This window comes from Pelophylax lessonae (genome assembly GCF_965119305.1).
Source record: "Pelophylax lessonae genome assembly, chromosome: 5".
NCBI classification, from domain to species: Eukaryota; Metazoa; Chordata; class Amphibia; order Anura; family Ranidae; genus Pelophylax; species Pelophylax lessonae.
The window spans coordinates 175,910,582-175,935,343 of record NC_138772.1 but is presented as its reverse complement, the minus strand read 5'-3'; the positions used below and the strand labels follow the sequence as shown (position 1 = coordinate 175,935,343).

General features: G+C 44.1%; 1 protein-coding gene across 1 annotated transcript in view; it reads left to right on the top strand.

Moving 5' to 3' along the window:
- Positions 1-642: 642 nt before the first annotated feature.
- Positions 643-24,762, top strand: part of TOPBP1 (DNA topoisomerase II binding protein 1) — a gene marked incomplete at its 5' end in the record, with an annotated part of 96,013 nt that continues 71,893 nt past the window's right edge. Inside the window, 8 exons of the mRNA XM_082259178.1 lie at positions 643-726; positions 2,367-2,501; positions 4,876-5,019; positions 6,767-6,948; positions 7,036-7,229; positions 8,468-8,647; positions 9,199-9,368; positions 10,216-10,379. Coding sequence (XP_082115304.1) covers positions 643-726; positions 2,367-2,501; positions 4,876-5,019; positions 6,767-6,948; positions 7,036-7,229; positions 8,468-8,647; positions 9,199-9,368; positions 10,216-10,379 — 1,253 coding nt within the window. The remainder of the gene's footprint in view (positions 727-2,366; positions 2,502-4,875; positions 5,020-6,766; positions 6,949-7,035; positions 7,230-8,467; positions 8,648-9,198; positions 9,369-10,215; positions 10,380-24,762) is intronic.

Genomic DNA, 24,762 nt, shown 5'->3' with positions numbered 1-24,762 from the left:
GGCTTTACTGACACTTTTGACATTGTTTACTTAGGAAGAGCTCCTTTCTGTATCTCTTACCAATGATCAGCGGGTGCCGTCGGTCATCCATTGCCCGGCACTTGCTGGTCGTCTTTTGCTGTGCAGAATCACTTATGTGTGTGTGTGTGTGTGTGTGTGTGTGTGTATATATATATATATATATATATATATATATATATATATATATATATATATATATATATATACACACACACATGTATGTATGTATGTATGTGTGTGTGATTCTTCTATGGGTCGGAAAGTGGTTAACCTCTTGGACCCCACAGTTGCAGGGTGCTTGCAGAGCATCCCTATTCACTTGAATGGGTCTCAATTGTCGGGGGGTTTAAAGGGTATAACTCCTGCCGGGCTGCAAAGTGCCATGACATGTATGCAACTCTGGCCGCTGCCTCTGCAACTAAAGGGGAATGGTAAAACCATGGCTCAGCTGCAAGGTTTTATTCACATTGTTCACAAATACCAGCTTCCATGCACTTTGTATACACTGTTTGAGAGGGTGTAAAGAATTTTGTCTGTTTTTTTGTCTGTTACCCTGTCAAATAACCCCCCCCCCCCCCCACCCCCTTTTTTCATTTATGTACTTTTGTTTTTTAGTTTATTATGGCGAACAGTGAAAATGAGCCCTTTTATGTGAAATTCATAAATTCGCCTGACAATACAAAGTTCTTCTATGAAGCACATGAGGTAAGAAGTGCAGAAACCTCCAAACTATAGTGTAGATGTGTGAAATGACAAATATACAAATACTACATGGCTCAGATCTAACAAAACAAGCTGTATGTATGAATTGCAAGCATTTAGTGCCTGCACTTCCTGCAACAGTCAATCATTTCTTACCTTTATGTCCAAACATAATATAAATATATATTATAATCAGCCACTCGGATATAGAGAGTCCCGACACGTATAGGTAGTGTTGAAGTTTGGCGCTATCTCCCACCCATCAATCCCATCAATAATAATGCCAAGGCAAAAAAATGGGGCTTGTATGCTCTAGCACAGTGATCCTCAAACTACGGCCCTCCAGCTGTTGCGGAACCACACATCCCATGAGGCATTGTAAATCTCCGACATTCACAGACATGACTAGGCATGATGGGAATTGTAGTTCCTGAACAACTGGAGGGCCGTAGTTTGAAGATCCCTGCGTCTAGCACTATCAGGAAGTACCTACATTTTTCCAGTCAGAACCAGAACAGTCCTGAACTTTATAGTTTTTGGCACTTTTTTAATTTTTATTTTATTTTTTTAAATACGCTGTTCAGAATGGGCAAGGTTGGAGATTTTACAAACAATGCTGACAAAAGGGTTGATTTGCTAAAACTAGAAAGTGCAAAATCTGGTGCAGCTGTGCATGGTAGCCAATCCGCTTCTAACATCAGCTTGTTCAATTAAAGTGGAACTTTACCCATAACCACTTGATAGAAAATAATGCTCTTTTGCAAGGAATATACATTCCACATTAATAATTATGCTACCAAAATTGGTGTATGTTGTCAATTGCTATCATTGTGGGCAGTATATGCAAGAGAGGAGTTCAGAAAATATGGCAACAAGCACTATGTGCATTAGAGGAATGTGGAGGATGTGATGGTGAGCAGACAGTGGAACAGAGAAGTGTGTAGGGCATGAGAGGAGTGTGGAGGGTATGATGATGGACAGTATGTGCAGCAGAGGAATATTGGTGGGCAGAGAGCTTAGGACAGGTATGTGGAGGGTATGATGGAGGCAATTGGCACAAGAGACAAAATGTGGAGGGTAGGACAATGGGCAGTATAGTTGGCCCCTTTTAACTCAAAAATGGTTGTTACTGATCACATGAAAAAGTAAAAGTAGAACGTATGCGTTATATTATTAGCATTATGACATATGGGCTTTATTTACATTGATACAGACTTTTGGATAAATATACTTGAGATAAGTTAACGGGAAATTCTAGAAATCTATAACTTGGAAGTTGGCTTAAATTTTTACCTGAGGAACACATTGTTCCTAATGGGCCATACACACTAAGATTTTCTGAAGACTTTTTCCTTTAGACTTACCAAAACCATATAATATGAGGTCAAACCTAAACACTTTCAATTTGTATGTAATCTGGCAGGCCCTTGTACTACATAGAAAAGGTAAATCTGAAGGAAATCTAACCACAAAAGTTGGATAGTGTGTATCCAGCTTAACAGTTCACAGGTGCAGACGGAATGTTTCACCTGAGCAATTCAATCCTGCTCTTCTCCTTTTCTAAAGTAGATATGTTTGGTAAGTGAACTGTTTATGTTAATGCACGTAATATTTTTTTTTTTTTTTTTTTTTTAACTTTGCAGGAAATCAAAGCATTTCAGTCAGATGAATATCTACTGATGATTGGGGAAAGTGAGGCCCTCACTTTAAAAGAAAAAGACAAATCTCTTTATGTATGTGATCCTTTTAGTGGTGCTGCCTTTAACCATCTAAAAAAGGTTTGTATTATTGGTATATAGGTGTGCAATTTAAAAGATGTGAATGATGTATTTCATATATATATCGGGTTTATGTATCATTTCTTGTTTTATGTGGGTTTAAAAAAAAAAAAAAAAAGTGTCATCGAAGTACAAGGGAGTTCTGAATTTCGGTCCTCAAAACTCCTCTCTAATTTGGTTTTGAGGAGCCTGAGCTCCTCTTTCCCACCCTTCTCTTCCCTTCTTTTTTTTTTTTTTTTAGACTGCTGAATGGGTACTTCTCAACTTTTTTTCTTTGGCCGGCCATCAGTCTATTTGCTATGGAAAAGGTTGGAATGCATTTGTGCCAAAAGTGCCCAATGCCAACCAGGCAGAAAGGCATAGTAAAATTGTCATTTTTCAAAACGGCCATATTGGGTACATAATTGGATATCTGGAAGTCGGATGTACCTCTTTGAATATGGAATGTCAGTCTTCTTGTATGTGTGTATTTTTAGCAATTTTCTCTCATCTGTCTCTTTTATAAACTGATCTCATGAGAAGTTCAGGTCTTCACTTTCGCCATTTCTTGCTTTACACTTTACTAACAGGCAATGTCAAATGAAGGTAAACCCTGTAATGTTTTGCTTAGGATCAGGCATTACAGTATAATTTAAATAAAAGGGTTAAGGGTAATAAAAAAAAATGGGCAGGCTTTACATTTTCTGGCAGCTCTATTTGTCATCTCCTGCAATAAGCTGATCATAAGCAGGCAGATAAACGATATATTGCCAAAAGTATTGGGATGCCTGCATTTACACGCACATGAACTTTAATGGCATCTCAGTCTTAGTCCATAGGGTTCATTATTTAATTGGCCACCCTTTTGCAGCTATAACAGCTTCAACTCGTCTGGGAAGGCGGTCCACAAGTTTTAGGAGTGTGTCTATGGGATTATTTAACCATTCTCTCAGAAGCGTATTTGTGAGGTCAGACACTGATGTGGACGAGAAGGCCTGGCTCGCAGTCTCCGCTCTAATTCATTGCAAAAGTGTTCTATCTGGTTGATGGGTTTACTGGTGCGCGTAGTCATGTTGGAGCAGTAAGGGGGGGGGGGGGCATCCTCAAATGGTTCCCTCAAAATTGGGAGCATAAAATTGTCCAAAATGTCTTGTTATGCTTGCGCCTTAAGAGTTCCCATTACTGGAACTAAGGGGCCAAGCCCAAACCCTGAAAAACAACCCCACACCTTCCCCCCCCCTCCACCAAATGTGGACCAGTGCACAATGCAAGGTCCATAAAGACATGGATTAGCGACTTTGGAGTGGAGGAACTTGACTGGCCTGCACACTGACCTCAACCCGATAGAACACCTTTGGGATGAACTAGAGTGGAGACTGCGAGCCAGGCCTCCTTATCCAACATTGGTGCCTGACCTCCTAAATGCCCTTCTGGAAAAATGGCCAAACATTCCCATAGACACACCCCTAAACCTTGTGGACAGCCTTCCCAGAAGAGTTAAAGCTGTTATAGCTGAAAATGGTGGGCCAATTCAATATTTAACCCTGCAGACTAAGACTGGGATGCCATTAGTCATTAGTTTATGTGCGCGTATAGGGAGGCGTCCCAATACTTTTGGTAATCTAGTGTATATCACTCCATTCAACAGGAAGTGAGACTTTGCTTTGTTTATTATTTATTTTTATTTAGTAGGGGGTCAATGGTTCCCCAGTCAAGCATCCATATCACCCTCTTGCCTCCTACATTGTTTGGTTTTTTTTTTTTTTTAAATTGGTCACAGCACTTGCAGCTAAAGCGCATGTATGGCATTTGTGAAGAGGTATGCTACAGAGACTAGAACCTAAAAGCAGTTTGGTTAGAGAGCTGGCACACCTTGGTAAAGTAAGGTAGACCACAACCATCACAATACAGGCCTTGTAATACTGTGCCTTATTTATCAAAGCAACTGAAGGTAGAATTCTCTCAGATGGTCAGCTTCCTTTTCATTTTTTTTTTTTTTTTTTTCATACTGCAGTAAGACTGATATTGAGAATTTGGTTACCGTGGGAAGCCCAGAGTGTTGCCATTGCTTTGGATAAATGAGAACTAATGTATTTTGTTTTCCATATTCATTCATACCAAATGTAAACTCTCTTGATCTGAGAATCAACTTTTTTAACCTGCATTGATTGATTCATTGATTTAATGATACTGGAATTCCCAGTTTTGAAGAGTATGACCTTGACTATATTCTATGTATGGTGGTGTTATTCCTCTGTCTTTCTTAGTATAAATAACTGTATTCTTCTTGCCATAGAATGGTAAAGAGGTTTTATGCTGAGTCTATAACCTGAATAGCCTTTTACAGATGAATTTGTTCTGCACTGGTTTGTTTTATGATTCTTTTTGTTTTCAGCTTGGTTGTAGAATAGTTGGACCCCAGGTTGTAATATTCTGCATGAAGCATCAAAGATGTGTTCCACGAGCAGAGCATCCAGTCTTCAATATGGTTATGGCTGATGTCACAGTTTCATGCACCAGCCTTGATAAAGAAACCAGGGTATGTAAAATTTTTTGGAATCTGTTCAATTTAAAGTGGAACTTAACCCAAAAGGGGAAGTTCTGCTTGTTTGCAACCCCCCCCTCTACTGCCACATTTGCCACTTTTTGCTGGGTAGGGGGGAGCAGGTACCAGGTTTTGCCACTCCCGAAGACTACGGGAATGCGGGACCATTCCCAAGGTGCAGAGCAGCATACGCAGTAGGGTGATTGCTGTGAAGCCGCAAGGCTTCACTTCCTGTTTCCCTTACTTGAGATACTGGCGCCTCTATGCAAAGCTGATTGAAGAATTGGGTGAGGACATCACTGGCTCCCTGGACAGGTAATTGTCCTTATATTAAAATTTAGTGACTACAGTATTTGTAGCTGGTGACTTAAATTTTTTGAGGGAGCCTGAAGCTTGTGTTTTTTTTTTTTTTTTTAATTTATTTATTTTTTCGAGCACAATAATTTAATAACTTAATTTAGGATTTTCCTACCAGTATTGCAAGGGGATGCATTAAAGGATTGTAAAGGCAGGATTTTACTTGCCTTAGCCAATGTTTATCCAGCGATGTTGCAGGAGTTTCTCAGCTGCCTGGGACTCCTCCTCTTTGCCTGAGTCAGCAGCGTGGTGCAATTGGCTCCTGCTGCTGTCAAAGTTAGTCAGCCAATCAGGACAGAGAGGGGGCTTGACTGGGTCGTGGCTCTGTGTCTGAATGGACATGGGGAACTGTGACTCGGCTCGGGAGCTTGCTGTGGGGGCACTCAACAGGAGGGAGGGGCCAGGAGCACAGAATAGGGACCCGAGAAGAAGAGGATCCCTGCCACTCACTGTAAAAACAACTGCACAGAGCGGGTAAGTATAACCTGTTTTTTATTTCTCTATTGTTCATCGACAGACGCAGCTCCATCTTCATTACTAGTAGGGTTATGCTCCTCTCATCAGGAGTAGGCACTAGGCAGGCAAAAAGCTTAACCACACCTATGGGGGCTGTCCCTGCAGGCATAACCCCTCACATTCTGCTATCATTAATCAGTTTGTTCTGCCTAGTGTTTGGAATAGGACCTAGCCCTGCTGGGACTTTGGTCTTGCCTGTAACAGGGAAAGTTTGTGCCAAAATTCTACAAAGTAGACATGTTGGCATCCGTGGATGCTTCTTTTGGCCGCAAGGTTTTGCATGCTGCAGTTTGAAATGGAACTCTTTTTTTTTTTTTTCTCTTTGAAGGTGTAATTTTGTTCTGGGAGAGTTCTGGTTGTTCCTGGTTGAGCTCTGTGTTACTTGATTGGCTACGTTTAGCCTTTGGTGGACTTGCGTTCGTTTATTGTGTTGTCTTCTCACCCCTCATGAATATACTGCTTTGGGACATCCCTACTAGTAATGAAGATGAAGATGAAGATGGAGCTGCGTCTGCCGATGAATTTCATCGACAGACGCAGCAGCTGCCCCTCTACTTCTGAGTGTATGGGGTTTTTTGTCTTCTGAACACTGCTTGCAACTAAACTGATTAACGATAGAGTTGGAGGGGTTATGCCTGCAGGGACAGCCCCCATAGGTGTGATTAAGCTTTTTGCCTGCCTAGTGCCTATTCCTGATGGGAGGAGCATAACCCTACTAGTAATGAAGATGGAGTGCGTCTGTCGATGAACTTCAGAGAAAAGGATTTTACTGTAAGTTCTTACAAAAATACATTTTTTTTTTTTTTTTTTTTTTACGAGACTTTTCAATCACTTTAAAATAGTTTTTTTTTTTTTTTTTTTTCCCCAGGAAGAGGTTCATTTCTATGTCCAGATAATGGGAGGATGTGTCTATCGAGATCTTAATGTTTCAGTCAGTCATCTGATTGCTGGTGAAGTGGGCAGCAAGAAATACCTTGTGGCAGCCAGTCTAAAGAAGCCGATTCTTCTCCCTTCATGGGTGAAGGCCCTGTGGGAGAAGTCACAGCTGAGGTACATATTAGCAGGTCATGCTGTATTATTTCAGATCTATTGTTCATTACACCCTGCTCTTGTTTATTTTCACATATTTATTTAAAGCATAATTGGCTACAAAGATGTAGACATGGAGCCATATTTATGTCCAGTTTTCCTTGGCTGCACCATCTGTGTAACTGGCTTAAGCAGCCTGGATAGAAAAGAGGTCCAGAGGCTGACCTCTATACATGGAGGACAGTATACAGGTCAGCTGAAGATGAATGAGTCCACACATCTTATTGTGCAAGAGGCAAAAGGTAAGGGCTCCACTTTTCACTATGTGTAACTGTCTTAAGCATATTCACATATATGTTAAAAAAAAGTTATGCGGATTTAAATCTGGGCTAAGTGTTTTTTGATTCTTTTGACATTTTTGCTCTTGATATTCTAGTTTTCTGTGTCTTTTTGCAATTAATGCAGTCAAGTGTTCTGAAGTATTGGTAAATAATATCCCTTAAAAATATAAATCCTCTTATCGTAATCATACAGTACAGAATACAGGCAGAGTATTCATACACTATGGGTTTTGGGCATGTACCTTCAGTTATTTGAATACTTGCAAAACTGTAGACCTGCCCCCTAGGTGACTCACCTATAACTCTACCCCACTTTGTGAGTCCTCCGTTTTGTGTTAGTGTTTAAAGGTAATGGACCTTTTCTTCTTCATGGAGAAAATCACACTTGGTTTAGCTAGTTTATGTTTCTTTATTTTAACTTCAATTTCTTAAATCAGCCCTCACTGCCTTCTCATGCCAATGTAGAAGCAGTGTATCTAAATCTGTGCAACTGGTAGTTTTACCCAGACCTCATTCTGTAGGGGCAGCCTGTAATGTTGTTTTGAGCACTGAATCCTGCTTGGGCACTCACCTTTGGCACTTGGTCCAATATGTTAGGTTAGCCGCAGGGTGCTATATAGGTCCAGGACTCTGGCCCATCACAATAGATGCCAGTCTATTATGTACAGTCCAGCTTCATGAACTGGTGAGGCGGTCACCTTGTACCTCTGATCGTTACTGTAAATATGGGGCTATGATTGGAATGTATTCACTTAGCGGTATAAACTTTTCAAACTTGGCGCTAAAACTCAACCACATGGAGCTCAGTCTCAGGTGGTTGACCATGTGTTACTTCACACCATTGGTCACATATTTTAACACCATTTCCACCTAGAGCCCTTATAGGATATTTTGGTGCTTTCCCCACGAGAACATGTTACAGGACAGTATATACCTGTGTTACTGCATACTCTTTACAGACATGCTTACCCTATACTCCCCACCCTGCTTCACATGTACTCTACAGGGGAACAGCCTAGCTTCTAGCTATGAACTAATTATTTGTGTTGTGTTATTTTGGGCTGGTGTCTTCTTTAAGTCATTTTATTTTTATATTTGCCACATGGAATTTGATTGCCAGATGTAAATAGAAACAACAAAATTTGTATCTGGTAATTTAGCCTGGACATTGTGAAGTAAAGTTTTAATCCTTTCAACAGGTCAAAAATATGAATGTGCAAAAAAATGGAATGTGCATTGTGTTTCTATTCAGTGGTTCTTTGACAGCATTGAAAAAGGTTTCTGTCAGGATGAAAGCATGTACAAGACAGAACCTGTACCATCAGAAAAAATCCTGCCAGAGACCTCTACTCCAACGGGAAATAGTAAAAAACCTGATAGTAAGTATACATTAGATAAATATCTGCAGGTGTACTTCAACAGAACTAACACAAACTCACCCTCTCCTAGTCTTCCTGTTCTGATCTTAAAGGCAAAGTTTCCCTTTTAACTAAAAAATATTAAATTCACATGTTTTGGAGATTTAAAAAAAAAAGTGCATTTATTATTTTTTAAACAGATGCCTGCAAATAACATGTATTTAGTACGACTGACTACAGCTTTTTATAAGCATTTTCCTGATAAGGAAAATTAACTTCTTCTCTTAGATATGTACAGTAGCCGTCTTCATTCGTTTTTCAGGGGTTTTTTTTTCTTATGAAATGTTATAGTAGATTATTAAGTTATCTCAAATCTGCACTCTGAAGGATTTTAGCACCCAGTGTTCTCTTTCTCACATAGTAACCAAGTCAGCTTCTAGGTTTTATTGTCAAAGTTAGAAGATAATTGGTTACTATGCATAGCTACACCGGATTCTGTTCCATAGTTGTAACTTCTCTGCATTTTTATTTTATTTTTTCTATAAATATAAACTGTTGATTTATTTTTGCAGATCGGGCACTTTCTGATGTCAGCCACATTTCTAATATAAGTGCTAGCTGTATTAATGAATCTGCCTTCAATTCTGTGATGAGCACCAGGCTGGAACCTCCAACTGACACTCTAGAGAACTTGGATTTGAGTTCTGTACAGGCCCCTGAAGATCTCCTAGATGGCTGCAGGGTGGGAATGTATTTCTATCAGTTTGCTTACTGGTTGTCTCCTATGGTTGAGAATATTGTGCTGTGCATTATGCTTAGTGCCATAAACTTTAGAGCATATCTATAAATACACAAATTACAAAAGGCAATGTGTACTGATATAATTTAATTTGGCTGCTTTACCCCCTCCTTGTTACCTGGTTGTCATACTGATTGACTTTCATTGATGCTTACTGAGTTGCTGACTAGGGCTAGTAAACATCAAATGTCGTCCAGTGTTTTTTTGGTTGCATCAAAAATGCTTGCAAAATGTTTTCTGTGTATTCCAATGGCTCTAGTTTACACCAGTGAAATGCGTACCAGTGCAGTCAACAAAAGTAGAACATGCTGTATTTTTTTCTGCATGGAATGCAGCAAAATGCATTAAAAACGCACTGGAATGCAACAGAGCACATGAAAAATGCATTAAAAACGTGCATGCAGAAACGCATCTGTAACGCAGAAATTGTGGTGTGAATTGGCCTTTGACCCATAATGATATATCTTGTAGGAAACCATGTTAAGAAGAACATTTTGAAAAGAATATGAATCTGTTGACTGATATATTTTAAAGGCTTTTAGCAAATTTTTTCACTACCTGAGCAACTAAAGTGTTGGGAAACGTCATATGCAAAATAAATGGGAACAGTAACCCTGAAATTCGGGGGGGGGAAGGAGGGGTTATTTTTTTTTCTTTTTTCTTTTTCTCTTTCTTCCAGCTTGTATGGATGCAGGGATTTTTTTGAAAGCAGGTTGTGTGTGCTTGTTTTTTTAAATAGAGCTTCTGTCTATACTTAATGGCCTTCTAAATTCTAAAATTTTGTTGACAGATATATGTGTGTGGTTTTGGAGGAAGAAAACTGGATAAGTTGAGGAAACTCATTAACTGTGGCGGAGGAGTGCGCTTTAATCAGCTCACTGGTGATGTGACTCATGTAATTGTTGGTGAAAATGATGAGGATCTAAAACAATTCTTGAACAAGACAGACCACAGGTTTGTAAGTCTACCTTGAGAATATTTGGAGAACCAGAAGATATACCTCCTACTAACAAACTCAAATTTTTCTGAGTTAAGGCTCTTCTAACTTAAGACCGACCGTATTTTTGATAGAAATGTGTGATAAGTTGAAGAAAAAAAATAGGTATACTGGTGTGGTGGTGCACTATTTATGCAAATGGTAAAGTGATTGTAAAGGTTTTTTTCTCTTTCGTTCATTGACAGACACATCTCCTTATCTTCTTGACCATTGGGTTATACTGCCCCCCTACAGGAGTAGGACACTAGGCAGGGAAAAACTTGACTACGCCTAAGGGGCAGTCCCAGGGGGTATACTCCAACTCTCAGCTATAGGCACTCAGTTTTTGTTTTGTTTTTTTTCTGCCTAGTCAGGAGTAAGGACCTAGTTCCTTGCTGGGCTTCTTTGGTCCTGGCAGTTTTTTTTTTTTTTTTCTTTTTAAATTGCATTTTTTTTCCTATCTTTGTTGGTTTGTCAACTGCCGGACTGGGCGACGGACTGGATGATCTAGATCCAGAGGGTCCCCCCAGTCTGGCCAGCGAGCACGTGCAGGCCTTAGCTCTGCGCTAGGTCGGCCGTGACATAGCCCCACTGGACGGGGGCTGGCCTGCGAGTCAAACGTCTTACGAGGGTGCATATGTCTTGGCCTCGGCCTGAGTAGCAGAGTTCCTCCTGGCCGACAGCCCCCCTATTCCGATGGAGAGCTTGTCTTTCAGGAGTGGTGCCCACCCTGTTCCTGGTATGGTAAGCAGCTGTCCCCCCTTCTAACCTAACCCTGGAGGTTTTTGGGGTGGATGGGGGCCCCTCCTTGGAACGGTCTTACCCTGGGTTCCCCTCCTTCCCATGCAGCATTCCCCCCCCCCCCCACCTTCTTGGCGGTCCTCTGTGGACTTATTAACCCCATCTGCCCACACTCTCTCCTCCCATGGGGTGGCCATACCTTTTTAAGTCTGTAACGATTGAGGGGGGAGGGCGCGCTGTCAGCGACCAGATGATCAACCTTTGGGAGGGGGCTTTTGCCAGGGCCCCCCTTCCTGCTGGGATCATGTTCGGTGCTCCTGGGGTCCCTGCCATTTTCATATGGTGTAGATCGGCGGCCATGTTTGTGTAGCCTCGGCAGCCATTTTCTTGTGGTTTTTCTCAATGAAAATAGCGGCGGCCATCTATTTGAAGCTATATGACAGTGATTTGGTGGTGGGAGCCCCCCTTCATCCCCTAGTGCTGACTCCTAGATCTTTCTCTTTCTGATTGCTGCATGGTGTGCAGTTTGCCTGGTCCTGCAAGTGCCTGATTGGTGGTGGTGAATCTCTCCCTCTCGGTGATGTGGGGTTTTCTCTCCCTCTCTCTGCTATAGCAGTGGTAGTGCTCTGTGCTGGGCCCTGTGGTGCCGCCAGCGCGGTAGGGGTGTCCTTATCAGTCTTGTACAATTTTTTTTATTCTTTTTATTTTTTTGTGGGTCCCCTCTTCTCTACTGAAGTCCTGGGAGCACATTTCCCCACCTGATCCCCTCTCAGGGGCCGCTGGGCCCTCCAGGTCCCAACAATCCCTGACTGCACTTACGGCTCTCTTGGAGTCCTTATTGTCCAAGGTGGATTTGGTCTTGGAAAAATGGGCTAGCAAAAAGCGCCTCCCCTTCACCTGCTTAATCTGTCTCATCTGATCTTTGATCTTGAATCTGATTTGGCCGCCACGGATGCGAGTTTCCCTTCTGGGTCTGCGACCATGCACCCTGCGCATGAAAAGGCGCTGGTGGATGCATTGGTTGTGTCAGTGCGTGAAACTTTAAAGATGGTGGATGCGGCTGATGCTGCGTCGGAGGCGCCGGTCCCTTCTGGTACTCACAGGCCCTCCAAGGCAGCGAGGGTGTTCCCCTTTCCTGCTTACTTTGAGAATATTGTCACTAAACAGTGGGGTTGTCCAAAGCGTACTTTTGCAATGCGGTATCCTTATGAGGATTCCCTACTTAAAAAGTGGACTTGCCCCGTTCCAGGTTAAATAAAGCCACTTTAATTCTGGTTGAGGAGTCCCCAGCCTTTAACCATTTGCCGACCGCTGCACGACTATTTACTGTGGCGGTCAGCCCCTCCTGGGCAAAGTGACATAGGGGTACGTCACTCGCCCAAGAGCCTGTAGGGGGCGAGCTCCCGCCCCCACTTGTTTCCTGACTTCCCCGCGTCCGATGTCCGCCGGTCACTCGCAATCTCGTGCAGGAGAGGGAGAAAGGCAGACGGGCTGATGTAAACACAGCCGTCTGTCATTCTCCCTGATGTAAGTGCAGAGACTATACGATCCTGCTATGTAGGATCGTATGTCTGTGGTTACATCACAAGCCACGCCCCCCCTCACAGTTAGAATCACGCCCCTAGGGATACATTTAACACACTGATCACCAATAAAGTTAACCCCTTCCCTACCAGTGTCATTTTTACAGTAAAAGTGCATATTTATAGCACTGATTACTGTAGTAATGTCACTGTTAACCCTAAAAGTGTCAAAAATGTCAGTCAGGGGTCCGATCTGTCCCTCACAATGTCGCAGTCCCGCAAAAAAAATCGCAGATCACCGCCATTACTAGTTAAAAAAAAAAAAAAAAAAAAACAATAAAAATGACATAAATCTTTCCCGTAGTTAGTAAACGCAAAAACTTTTGCGCAAACCAATCAAAATATGCTTATTGCGATTTTACCAAAAATATGTAGCAGAAAACAAATTTGCCTAAAATGTTAAAAAATTTTGATTTACTTTTTTTTTTTTTTTTTTTTTGAGAATTTCATATAAAAAAATGTGAAAAATATTGTTTTATTTTTCAAAATTGTCGCTCTTTTTTTGTTTATAGTACAAAAAGAAAAATCGCACAGGTGATCAAATACCACCAAAAGAAAGCTCTGTTTGTGGGAAAAAAAGGACATCAATTTGATTTGGGTACAGCGTCGCACGACCGCGCAATTGTCCGTTACAGTCACGCAGTGCAGAATCGCAAAATAGGGCCTGGTCTTTGAGCAGCCAAATCCTCCGGGGGGCTTAAGTGGTTAAAGATCCGGCCGATAGGAGGTCAGGGGCTTTGACCCGCCATATGTTCATTGTGGCTGTGTTTACTATTCCCCTGGTGTCACAAACTTAGAGTGGGCTAAACTTTTACACCGGGACCTGGAGGGGGTACAGTAACCCCCTGCCTTTGCGGAGCAGGCGGATCAATTGGTGCAGGGGCTACAGTTTGTCTGTGATGTCTCTTTGGATGCGGCTATGATTTCCAGACTGTCTGTCTCTGCAGTGGTCCTTCGGCGTATTATCTGACTGAAATGCTGGTCTGCGGATCAGACTTCTAAGAAGGCCTTATCTGATTTCCCATTTGTGGGGGATCGCCTGTTCAGAGCATCCTTGGATGACATCATTAAGGGCCTCAGAGGAGGGAAGAATATTCTTCTTCCGAGGGCTTCCAAGGGAAAGGAGCCCAGTTGTAGACTGGGGCCATTCTTCTCGGCTCATAAGAGGCCTTTTCGTCCCTCAGGGTCTCAAGCAAGGGATCTAAACCCTTCAGAGCCTCCACCGGAGGTTCTAGGAGGACCTGGTCTGGCATGTCACGAGCGGGCTCTTCCAGACCTGCGGACACGGCTTCCTCCGCATGAAGGGGCGCCCTCACCAGTATCTGCGGTGGGGGGGACATCTTCTCTGGTTTCCGGATCTGTGGATCTCCCTGGTAAAGGACAAGTGGGTCCACAAAGTAATTTGGTCCGGCTACAAGATCGAGTTTCGGTCTTATCTTCCGGAGAGCTTCTAACCTGCGCTTGTCCCCAGATCGCTTGTCCACAGTCTCTTTGGGGCGGTGCAAGACTTGTTACTTCAAGGAATGTTTTTAGGGGTTTTACTCAAACCTGTTTACAATTCCCAGGATGGAAGGCAAGGTACGTCCAATTCTGGACCTTGTGGGGGTACAGAAGTTTGGAATGGAGACCATTCGCACAGCAGTGGCGTCCCTACATTAGGTGGATTTTCTAGTTTCAATCAACATCAAGGACGCCTACTTTTCACATTCCAATATGTTCCAGTCACCAGCACTTCCTGCCGTGGACAAGGAGCATTATCCATTTGTGGCGTAGACCTTTGGTCTCGCCTCTGCCTCTGCTCCTGCTCCTCAGGTCTTCGCGAAAGTGTTGGCCCCGGTACTAGCATTGTTGCGTCAGCGGGGGATCGCGGTACTGGGGTACCTGGACGATCTTCTGCGAGCTGAGTCTCCAACTGCCCTGATGGTCAACTTGGAGATTACTCTGCCAACACTGAGGGAGTTTGGTTGGATTCTGAGGCTTCAGAAGTCTGCTCTGGTTCCTTCCACAAGACTGCACTATCTGGGTCTGACTACGGACTCGGCCTCAGCCAGAGTGCTTCTTCCTCTGGAAAATCTCCAGAAATTGCAGGAGGCAATCCAGCTTCTGTTGTACAGAAGATGGACATCCCTCCGGGCTTGCATGCGGTTGCTGGGCCTGATGGTGTCTACCTTTTGAGGCGGTCCCATTTGCACAGTTTCACACAAGATCTCTGCAAAGCGAGATCCTGGTGAAATTGGGCAAGAATCCTCAGTCTCTGGACAATCTGATCTTGTTGAGCCAGGGTACGAGAGGGTTCCTGATCTGGTTGCTTCGTTCTCCAGCACTTCATCTGGTAAAATCCTTTCTCCCCCTGTACTGGACGGTCGTCGTTACGGATGCCAGCTTGTCTGGTTGGGGAGGTGTCCTCGGCACAGATTGTGCTCAGGGGGTCTGGAACTCCAAGCGATCAGAACGTCTGGATCATTGGACAATTCTTCTTTAGGGGTGTCTGATACGCATTCAATCGGACAATGCCGTGGCCTATGTCAATCACCAAGGGGGGCACAAGAAGTGCCCCGGCAGCTCGGGAGTTAGCCGGTATTCTAAGGTGAGCAGAACGATTTGTTCCTGCCCACTCTGCTGTACACATTCCAGGAGTTCCCCCAAAACTTCTGCCAAGATTCCCGCGCAGGATCGAGGCAGAAGAGACTCTGGTCATTCTAGTGGCTCCAGACTGGCCTCGCCGGTCTTGGTACGGCTGGTCACCAATGCTCCTTGGAGACTTCCTCTTAGGGAAGATCTGCTGTCCCAAGTTCCAATCTTCCATCCTGCTTTACAGTCACTGGCTTGAATGGCTTGGCTGGTGAAAGCCAGGTGCTGAAGGATAGGCGGTTCCTACGCTGTTAAATGCTGGAAAATCTACTAGAAAGATCTACCATCACACTTGGAAGACGTACATTGGTGTGAGTCTCTTGGGGTTCACCCTTGCTCCTTTTTGGTGGCTCAGATATTGACTTTCCTCCAACAGGGAGGGGGGGGGGGGTTGAGCAGCGCCTGGCCTTAAGTACTATCAAGGGCCAGGTTTCGGTCCTAGCGGTTTTCTTTCAACGTCCATTGGCCACACACACCTTGGTGCTTACCTTTTTATCCAGGGAGTTCAGCACTTTGCTCCTCCAGTGCTGTCTCCATTGCCACCGTGGGACCTCACTTTTGGTGCTGTCAATTCTTCAGAAACCTCTCTTCGAAAGTCTTCATTAGGTTCCCCTGCTTACGTTGTTCCAGAAGTTGGCCTTTTGGTTGCTATTACTTCCGCACGCAGGGGTCCAAGCTGGCGGCATTGTCTTGTCATTCACCTTACCTGGTGGTTCAGAGATAAGGTGGTTCTTCGTCCTTGTCCATCGTTCCTTCCAAAGGTTGTCTCTTGATTTGAATGAAGACATTGTGTTGCCTTCCCTATGTCCCAGGCCTAAACAGCCTAAGGAAATTGCCTTGCATTCCCTGGATGTGGTTTAGCCATCAGGGTGTACCTGGCAGCTATGGAGTATTTTCCGAAGTCAGACTCCCCTTTGGAAAGGGTTGGCTGCTTCTGCTGTGACCATTTCCAGATGGATCAGACAGACAGTAATTCAGGTCTGTTCAATTAATGGTCAGGTTCCTCCTTTCCCTGTTATGGCGCACTCTACTCGGACGCTTGGTGCCTCCTGGGCCTTCCGTCATCAGGCGTCAGTGCTGCAGGTTTGGTCGTCTGTGCACATGTTCATAAAGTTTTATAAGGGGGATGTGTTGGCATCTATGGGTGCTTCTTTTGTCTGCAAGGTTTTGCAGGTTGCTGTTTAGAGGACCTGGTCCTTTTTGAGGGTGTATTTTTTTTCAGATGAGCTCCAGTTGTTTATGGTTGAGCTCCATGTTACCTAGTTGGCTACAGTTTAGCCTTGGGAATTTTTTTTTTCTTGCTGTTCCACCCCTAATGTTTGACACTGCTTTGGGACAACCCAATGGTCAAGAAGATAAGGAGCTGTGTCCGTCAATGAACGAAAGAGAAAATGGGAATTTTGCCATACCGTAAAATCCATTTATCTGATGTTCATTGACGGACACAGAAGCCACCCCTCTGTGGAGTTGGCTTTCTGCTGACACTACTTGTAACAAAACTGAGTGCCTATAGCTGCGAGTGGGAGTATACCCCCTGGGACTGCCCCATAGGCGTTGTCAAGTTTTTTCCTGCCTAGCGTCCTACTCCTGTAGGGGGCAGTATAACCCAATGGTCAAGAAGAAAAGGAGCTGTGTCCGTCAATGAACAGAGAAATGGATTTTACGGAAAGTCAAAAATCACCATGCAAAATTTTTATTTATTTATTTTTCATTTTTAAACAGGTCTTTTACTTACCTGATCTTTTGTTATGGTATTGCACAGTGTGTCCCAAGACCTCCTCTTCTGGGATCCCCCACCAGCGCTCTGGGCTCCTATTCTGTGTCTGCCGCCATACAAGCGGCTTGTTATGGGGGGTGGATGTGTGTGCTCGCTCCTGAGACAGGCTCTATGTGTCTATTGACGCACACAGCGTGGTTCAGCTCCGCTCCCACTCTCACTGGATTTAAATGACAGCAGCAGGAGCCAATGACTGTCGCTGCCATCAGCAAAGCCTGTGAGACCAAGAAGAGGGGAGACTTTAAGCCAGGCACATTGCTGTATCAATAAATGACTCGGTAAGTGTTAGGGAAGGAGAGGGGCAAAATGTTTTACCTTAATGCAGAGAATGCATTAAGGTAAAAAAAACTTTTAGTGTTAACCACTTTTATTTATGAATACTCGTGTCTAGTTTGGTAGTGGTCTTTCATAGATTCATTTACAGTGCATATTTTTGCATGTAAAGGTGCTGCACTAAACACACACGGTTAGTCCCCGTTCACATTAGTTTGCTCTGACTTAGGGGGCCACCTGTGAAGTCGCGTGCAGCGCGACTTGCACGGACTTCACATAATGGAAGTCAATGCAAGTCGCCTCCAGGTCGTCCCGAAGTCGTACAGGACCCTTTTTCTAAGTCGGAGCGACTTGTGTCGCTCCTGTTAGAACGGCTCCTGTACTACACAGTGGGAGCGGCAGGACCGCGACTTGTCTGGCTGACAAGTCACCTGACAAGTCGGATCAATGTGAATGGAGTCTTAGCGTAATATAAAAAAAAAAAAAAAAAAAAAAAAAATGTAACATTCAAAAATAAATGCAAACATTAAAGATCCCAATAAGACAAGAGTCCCAAATAAAAAATAATGATGTTCAGTCCCTATGGGTGAAAAAAAGTAACCAAAACACTCCAGGACGATGTCGGATTGTGACAAAATAAGTTTTGAAGAAGCGACGTGCTGATGTCACTGCGCTGTTCAGATGGACGGTGCTATTTCGGAGCTGGCCGGCTTTTAATATGCTATGTATACATATTTGATGTAAGTGCAAATCTTTTTATTCAATGAAACTAGTTTGGTTTTACACTATGGCGAGTTTTATCATCTTTTGGGAACCTTTATGAGATTCACAGTGTGCAGGAGCATCCTCCCCTTCAATACATTAGGGATATTACGACATCCATCCTTGCCCTTTCAATCTATTGAGAGCTTTAGGGCTCTTTCACACAGAGCGGACCGCATTGCGATCCGCTCCGGCACTTTTTTTTTTTTCTTCACGGAGCGGATGACACTTGTGTCATCCGCTCCGTATGTCCGCATATCATCCCATCCGTTTGCGGATGATATACGGACATAATGTAAGTCTATGGGCATTGCGGATGTCAGCGGATGACACCGCTGACATCCGATTTAGCTTCCTTTCCGTTTTTTGAACGGAGGAAAAATAGGGTTCTGTTCCGTTCCAAAAAACGAAACAGAACTGAAAGGAAGAAAATCGGATGTCAGCGGATGGTATTCCGCTGACATCCGCAATGCCATTGACTTACATTATGTCCGTAAATCATCCGCAAAAAAATAGGATGATTTGCGGACATACGAAGCGCCCGTGTGAAAGGGCCCTTAGAGGTCCAACCATCCTGATGGGAAGATCAAAGGGTAGTAGCCGCACGTGGGTTTGACCCTCCGTGATAGGGGGCCAATACAGTTTGGTAAGCGTGCAATTTATCAGGAGGAGGTTGCACTTGTGAGGATCTGATATTACGCTGGAAGATATTTTTCATAAATTTTTTTGTTCATGGGTGTTTTAATTATTGTCACTCATAAGGACTGAATGACATTATTTTTGATTTGGGACTATTGCCTTATTTGCCTTTTTAATGTTCGCATTTATTTTTATGTTCTATATTTTTTTAAATATTACACTAATCATATGTGTGTTTAGTGCAGCTCTTTTTCACCTTAATTTGTTCCACTGTGAATATCTCACAGCTGAGTTGCTGCATTAGATGATTAGAGGTCATTCATCATATTTTTTATTTAGCGCATTTTGTTTCTCTTTTCACTTTCATATTGTTGCATGTGCTGGTACGTGATTTTATAGGCATTATTGTGCGTATTTTTTTCAGTAGTAGTGGAAGCTGAAGTGCAGGTGAGAAACAATTGTAAACAATGCAAAGGAGCTGGGAAGGAAAGAGTCCCACCCCTTATGCCAAGACTCCATTGTGCCCTTGCTGACCCCTGAAAACTCTAGTTCCTGGTTGCAATGATTACTGTCTGTCTTCAATGCATTCAACAAGTATGCAGATAAGAAGTTCTGACTTCATTTAATGCATCCATGTGTTTTGGTTAATGGCTGAGTCTGTACAAAAATCTTAACCAACCAGACAGCTAGCTTTTTCATGAGCAGGTCAGCAGTGGCATTTGCTAAAGTTTCTCTTGTGACATATCCCTTAGGCTGAATTCACACACAATATCAATAAATTCTGACCTGCTGACTAGAAAGCACCTGCTCTGCACACACTCCTCTTCTCCTTGCTCTCCAATTCCCCAAAGATGGCTGCTGGCAAAGGGTGCTTTATAAAGGCACAAAATGAATGACATGCATTGCACTGCATTGTCGTGTGTTTTTACATGCGTTGTTAAAATGCATACATGTTATTTTTTGATGCAAAGCAGGTCAACATAGCGTTGAAGTGTGAACATGATGCTTAAAAAATGCTGACCTGAGTTTTACAAGTGCTCCCAAACATGGATCAACACACTAGTGTGAATGTTCCCTTTTAAAAAGAACTGCATTTTTGGTCAAGGTTGTGACCAGCTTTTTTTTTTTTTTTTTTCTTCTTCTACATGCCACGTATTTTACTTTGGTGGAAGAATACCACATACATGTTAATGCACATTTATACATCAAAATGAAAGGGAATGCATAATATCAGTGTTGCCCATAGGAATCATTGTAATTATTTTCTGACCTTTACTAGACAAATTTGGTTACAACTTGAAATAGCATGATCGACTTGGATATTGCATAATGCCCCCCCCCCCCTTTTTATTTATTATTATTATTATTATTATTTTCTCAGATCGCCTTTCAGGACAGCACCTGGAGAGAGCGCAGCTCCACCCAATCCACAGGAAACACTGCAAATAAAAACTCCTCCTCTTCCACCATGCCTCAGTCATTTGTGTTTCCTCCGCCATGGTGGAAGCATTGCAGGAGCTATGTGGAAAGGGCTGCACTCTCTCCAGGGGGAGAGAAGGATTTATTGCCCAGTTTTGTGTTTGCTGTTTCAGCTTGGAGACCATCCCAGCTCCCCTCCCTGGAGTGTCAAAGGGGGTATGCTCCGGAGCCTCTCACCTCGTTTGCTCAGGGGAGCTGAAACCCATCGGAGGATCCGGTCCGGGCGTCAGAGATCCGCGCTTCGGCCGGTCGGCGGGCGGGGAGCCGCTTTTGGCATTTGAATCTCCCGCACTTTGGGACTCTGATCCCGGGGACGCGCGGCGTCACTTCCGGTGGACGGGACTTCCGGTGGGGGCGTGGCGGCGTTTGCTCCAACCGCAGTACACGCAGGGGTCAGAGGCAGGTCACGAGGTCGGCGCTTCCGCTTCCGGTCCACAGAGGAGGACGCGGGAAGCGGTATTTAAATGGAGAGATCTGCCAGCAAGCTGCACTTTTCAACAACATGGAGGAAAAGTCTGCAGCGACGGTGGAAGCAGGCACCGCCAGCGCCGGCCAAGCTCAGGTAGGAGAGGTGCAGTGGTGCCTCTTTTTTCTTTACTGTGTGAGCTTTTATTGTGGGGTTTCTTCCTTCCTCCTTTGGAGCCTGCCCTGTAGACTGAGTAACTGTTCCCAGTCTAACAGGATATATATGCATCTGGGAGTCTTTTCTTCTGATCCTTTTTGGTGTGGGTCACGATTTTCTCCCTTGCAAGAAATCACTAGGTGGTGGTTTTCTTTTATTTGTGGTTATTGGGCTTTCATGGTGGCTTTTTCTTTACTAGGTTAAAGCCACAGTGAAGACAAGAGCCCCAGCATCAAGGAAATGCCCTTCATGCAAGAATCCACTCAGAGATTCCTGGGTGAAGCCACTTTGTAAAATTGCTGACCTTGTGAAGGAAGAGTCTAGTCAGCAGAATAATGAATTCATATCTTCATTTAAAGAACTCACAGACACCCTGTCCTCAGTTCGTTCCCTGTTATCCAGGACGCCACAAGTTCTATCAGATTCCCAACAAACGGGTGGTACATCTTCCCAGCCGTCTACTTCTAAGTCTGCAGTGTCAAGCGATTCAGAAGATGAGGGGGAGAGTGCTCTCTGTTCCATCAGGGATTCAGAGGAGGAAGAGAAGGAAGAGGTGGCTAGTTCTTCCAGATACAAATTATCCTTGGAAGAGGTTGATGAGTTGCTGAAAGCGATTTACACCACGTTGGAAATCGCAGAAGAAAAGGTGCAAGTTTCACTTCATGACAGAATGTACCAGGGCCTTGAACAGACAAAGCGCAGGGTTTTTCCTGTTCATAAAGTCCTTACTGAATCTATTGAAAAAGAGTGGAAGGACCCAGAGAGGGCCCCTTTTTTTCTCTAAATCCCTAAGAAGGAGATTTCCGTTTGAAGAGGATACGGCGCACCTATGGAACAAAAAGCCCAGAGTGGATGCTGCTTTTTCTCAGGTGTCTCGCCGCACGGATTTGGCGTTCGAAGACATGGGTGTTCTGAAAGACACCATGGATAAAAGGGCAGATTCTCTCCTTAAAAAGGCTTGGGACTCCTCTACGTCTAGCCTTAAGCCGGCCATGGCCTCCACGGTGGTAGCCAGAAATCTTGAGTGCTGGCTCGAACAACTTAAAGGGCATGTGGAGGCTGGAACAGCAAGGAAAGATCTCCTGGATTCATTTCCGCTGCTCCTAAAGGCAGTAAAATATATGGCCGATGCTTCTGCTGAGTCTATCAAAATGTCTGCCAGGTCAGCAGCCCTTGTCAACTCTGCCAGGAGGGCGGTCTGGTTGAAAACCTGGACAGGTGATTCAGCTTCTAAGGTGAAACTCTGTGGTTTACCTTTTGCCGGTGACTTGCTTTTCGGGCCTGAATTGGAAGCAATTCTTGACAGAACGGCGGATAAGAAGAAGGCCTTTCCATCAAAAAAGAAATCTCCTCCTAAAAAGAGATTTCGTTCTGTTCAACAAACCAACAGAGGTCGTGAACAAGATCAGAGATCAAGATGGACCTCCCATAAAGGCAAAGGGAAAGGTGGAGTCCTCTTTAGACCACCTGACCAGGCCAATAAAAGCAAGTGACAACAGTCTTCCAGTGGGAGGAAGGCTGTTATGGTTCCTCCCACGTTGGGAAGACGTATCCGCAAGCCCCTTTGTAAAGAATATAGTGGCTCAAGGATACAAACTGGAGTTTTCGGAGACACCTCCAAGCAGATTCCATGTTACTCCCCTTCCAAGGGATCCGGAAGAGGCTTCCTCAATGATGTCTCTTTTACAAGAGCTGATTCAACAGGAAGTGATTATCCAAGTCCCCGAGGGGCAACAAGGCCGTGGGTTTTATTCTCAGATCTTTCTAGTGAAAAAACCCTCAGGCAAGTACCGAATGATCCTAAATTTGAAAATCCTAAACAGATCAATTCGGTACAAGCACTTCAGGATGGACACCATTTATTCAGTGACCAAACTGTTGTCCCCAAACTGTTTCATGGCATCCTTGGATCTGAGGGACGCTTACCTGCACATCCCAATAAATCAGGAGTGCCAGAAATTCCTAAGGCTGGCGGTCAATCTCGGGGAATCGGTCTGGCATCTGCAGTTCAGGGCCCTCCCCTTTGGCCTCTCATCTTCTCCAAGGGTGTTTACCAAGGTAATGGCGGATGCCCTAGAGCCATTAAGGCTGAGGGGTATTTCAATTGTCCCTTACCTGGACGATCTGCTAATTTTTGCAGAGTCCAAGAGCCAGGCGTTGGTACACCTTCAGGAGACTCAGGACCTCCTAGAGAGTCTGGGGTGGCTCATGAATTTGGAGAAATCCAGCTTGATTCCATCTCAGCAGATAAAATTTCTGGGATACAGAATAGATTCGGTCCTCCAGAGGGTGTTTCTACCTCAAGAAAAGATCGAGAAGACTCAGAACGCAGTTGCTCGATTACAAACCAATCATCAGGTTACTGTCAGGTCGGCCATGGCAGCTTTGGGCTTGCTTACAGCCGCTATCCCTGCAGTACAGTGGGCAAGACTGCATTCCCGTCTTCTCCAGAGAGACATTCTGCAGAGTTGGTCATACCCGGAACATCTGGAGAAATCCATCAGAATCTCCACGAAAGCAAAGAGATCTCTGTGGTGGTGGAGGAATTCCAGAAATCTGGAAGAAGGTCTGCAATGGACTTTCCAGACGAACAAACGTCTGACGACGGATGCCAGTTCGTGGGGTTGGGGAGCCCACCTGGAAGGCCGGACGATGCAAGGGACATGGTCCAAAGCAGAGTCCAGGAAATCATCCAACTGGCGGGAGTTGAAAGCCATCCTTTTGGGTCTTTGGTCCTTTCAACAGACAGTCAGGGGCCATCATGTGCAAGTTCTGTCGGACAACATGACAGCAGTGGCCTACGTGTCAAAGCAAGGAGGCACAAGAAGCAGACAGCTATCAGATCTGGCAATACAGCTACTCTCCTGGGTGGAGAAAAATCTAGCCTCTCTGACAGCGGTGCATCTGAAGGGGTCACAAAACCTTCTAGCAGATCTGCTGAGCAGGAAAAAGGTGTTGGAATCAGAATGGAGTCTGAATCAAGAAGTATTCATGCAGATCGTGGAAGTCTGGGGTCTTCCCCAAATAGATTTGTTCGCTTGTCAACAGAACACCAAAGTCCAAAGATTCTTTTCCCTACACAGGGAGGATCAGGACTGGGGCTTGGATGCTCTAGCCCATCCATGGGACTTCCGTTTGTCTTACGTGTTCCCTCCATTCCAACTGATTCCGTTGGTTCTCAAAAAGTTCAGGGAAGAAAAGACCAACTTGATTCTGATTACACCTTACTGGCCAAAGAGACCTTGGTTCGCCCTCCTGCTGAATCTTGCCTCAGAACCTCCCTGGAAGCTTCCGTACAGGAGAGATCTTTTGACACAGGGGAACCTAGTGTACCCAGAACTGGACCGCTTACAACTGACAGCGTGGTTACTGAAGAAGACATCTTGAGAGCCAGAGGCCTGTCAGAAAAAGTTATCTCCACCCTTCTCTCCAGCAGGAAGAAGGTGACTAGGGATATTTACTTGAAAGTCTGGAGAAAATACAACTTTTGGTGTTCCAGCAAAAATTTTGAATTAAAAAATTTAATTTCAGTGCTTGAGTTCCTCCATGAGGGAATGGAGAAAGGACTAGCAGCAAGTACTTTAAAGACGCAAGTAGCGGCACTTTCAGTTTTTTTCGAAAAGACTTTGTCCCAAGAGACTCTAATCATTCGTTTTTTCAAGGCATTAGCCCGCAATAGGCCAATAGCCCTTAAAGTATTTCCCAAATGGGATTTGACCATTGTGTTACAAGGTCTAACTAAGTTTCCTTTTGAACCTTTAAAAGAGGCTTCCCTGAAGAATTTAGTTTTGAAAACTATCTTTTTGATAGCAATTACCTCGGCCAGGAGGATCAGTGAGATCCAGGCCTTCTCA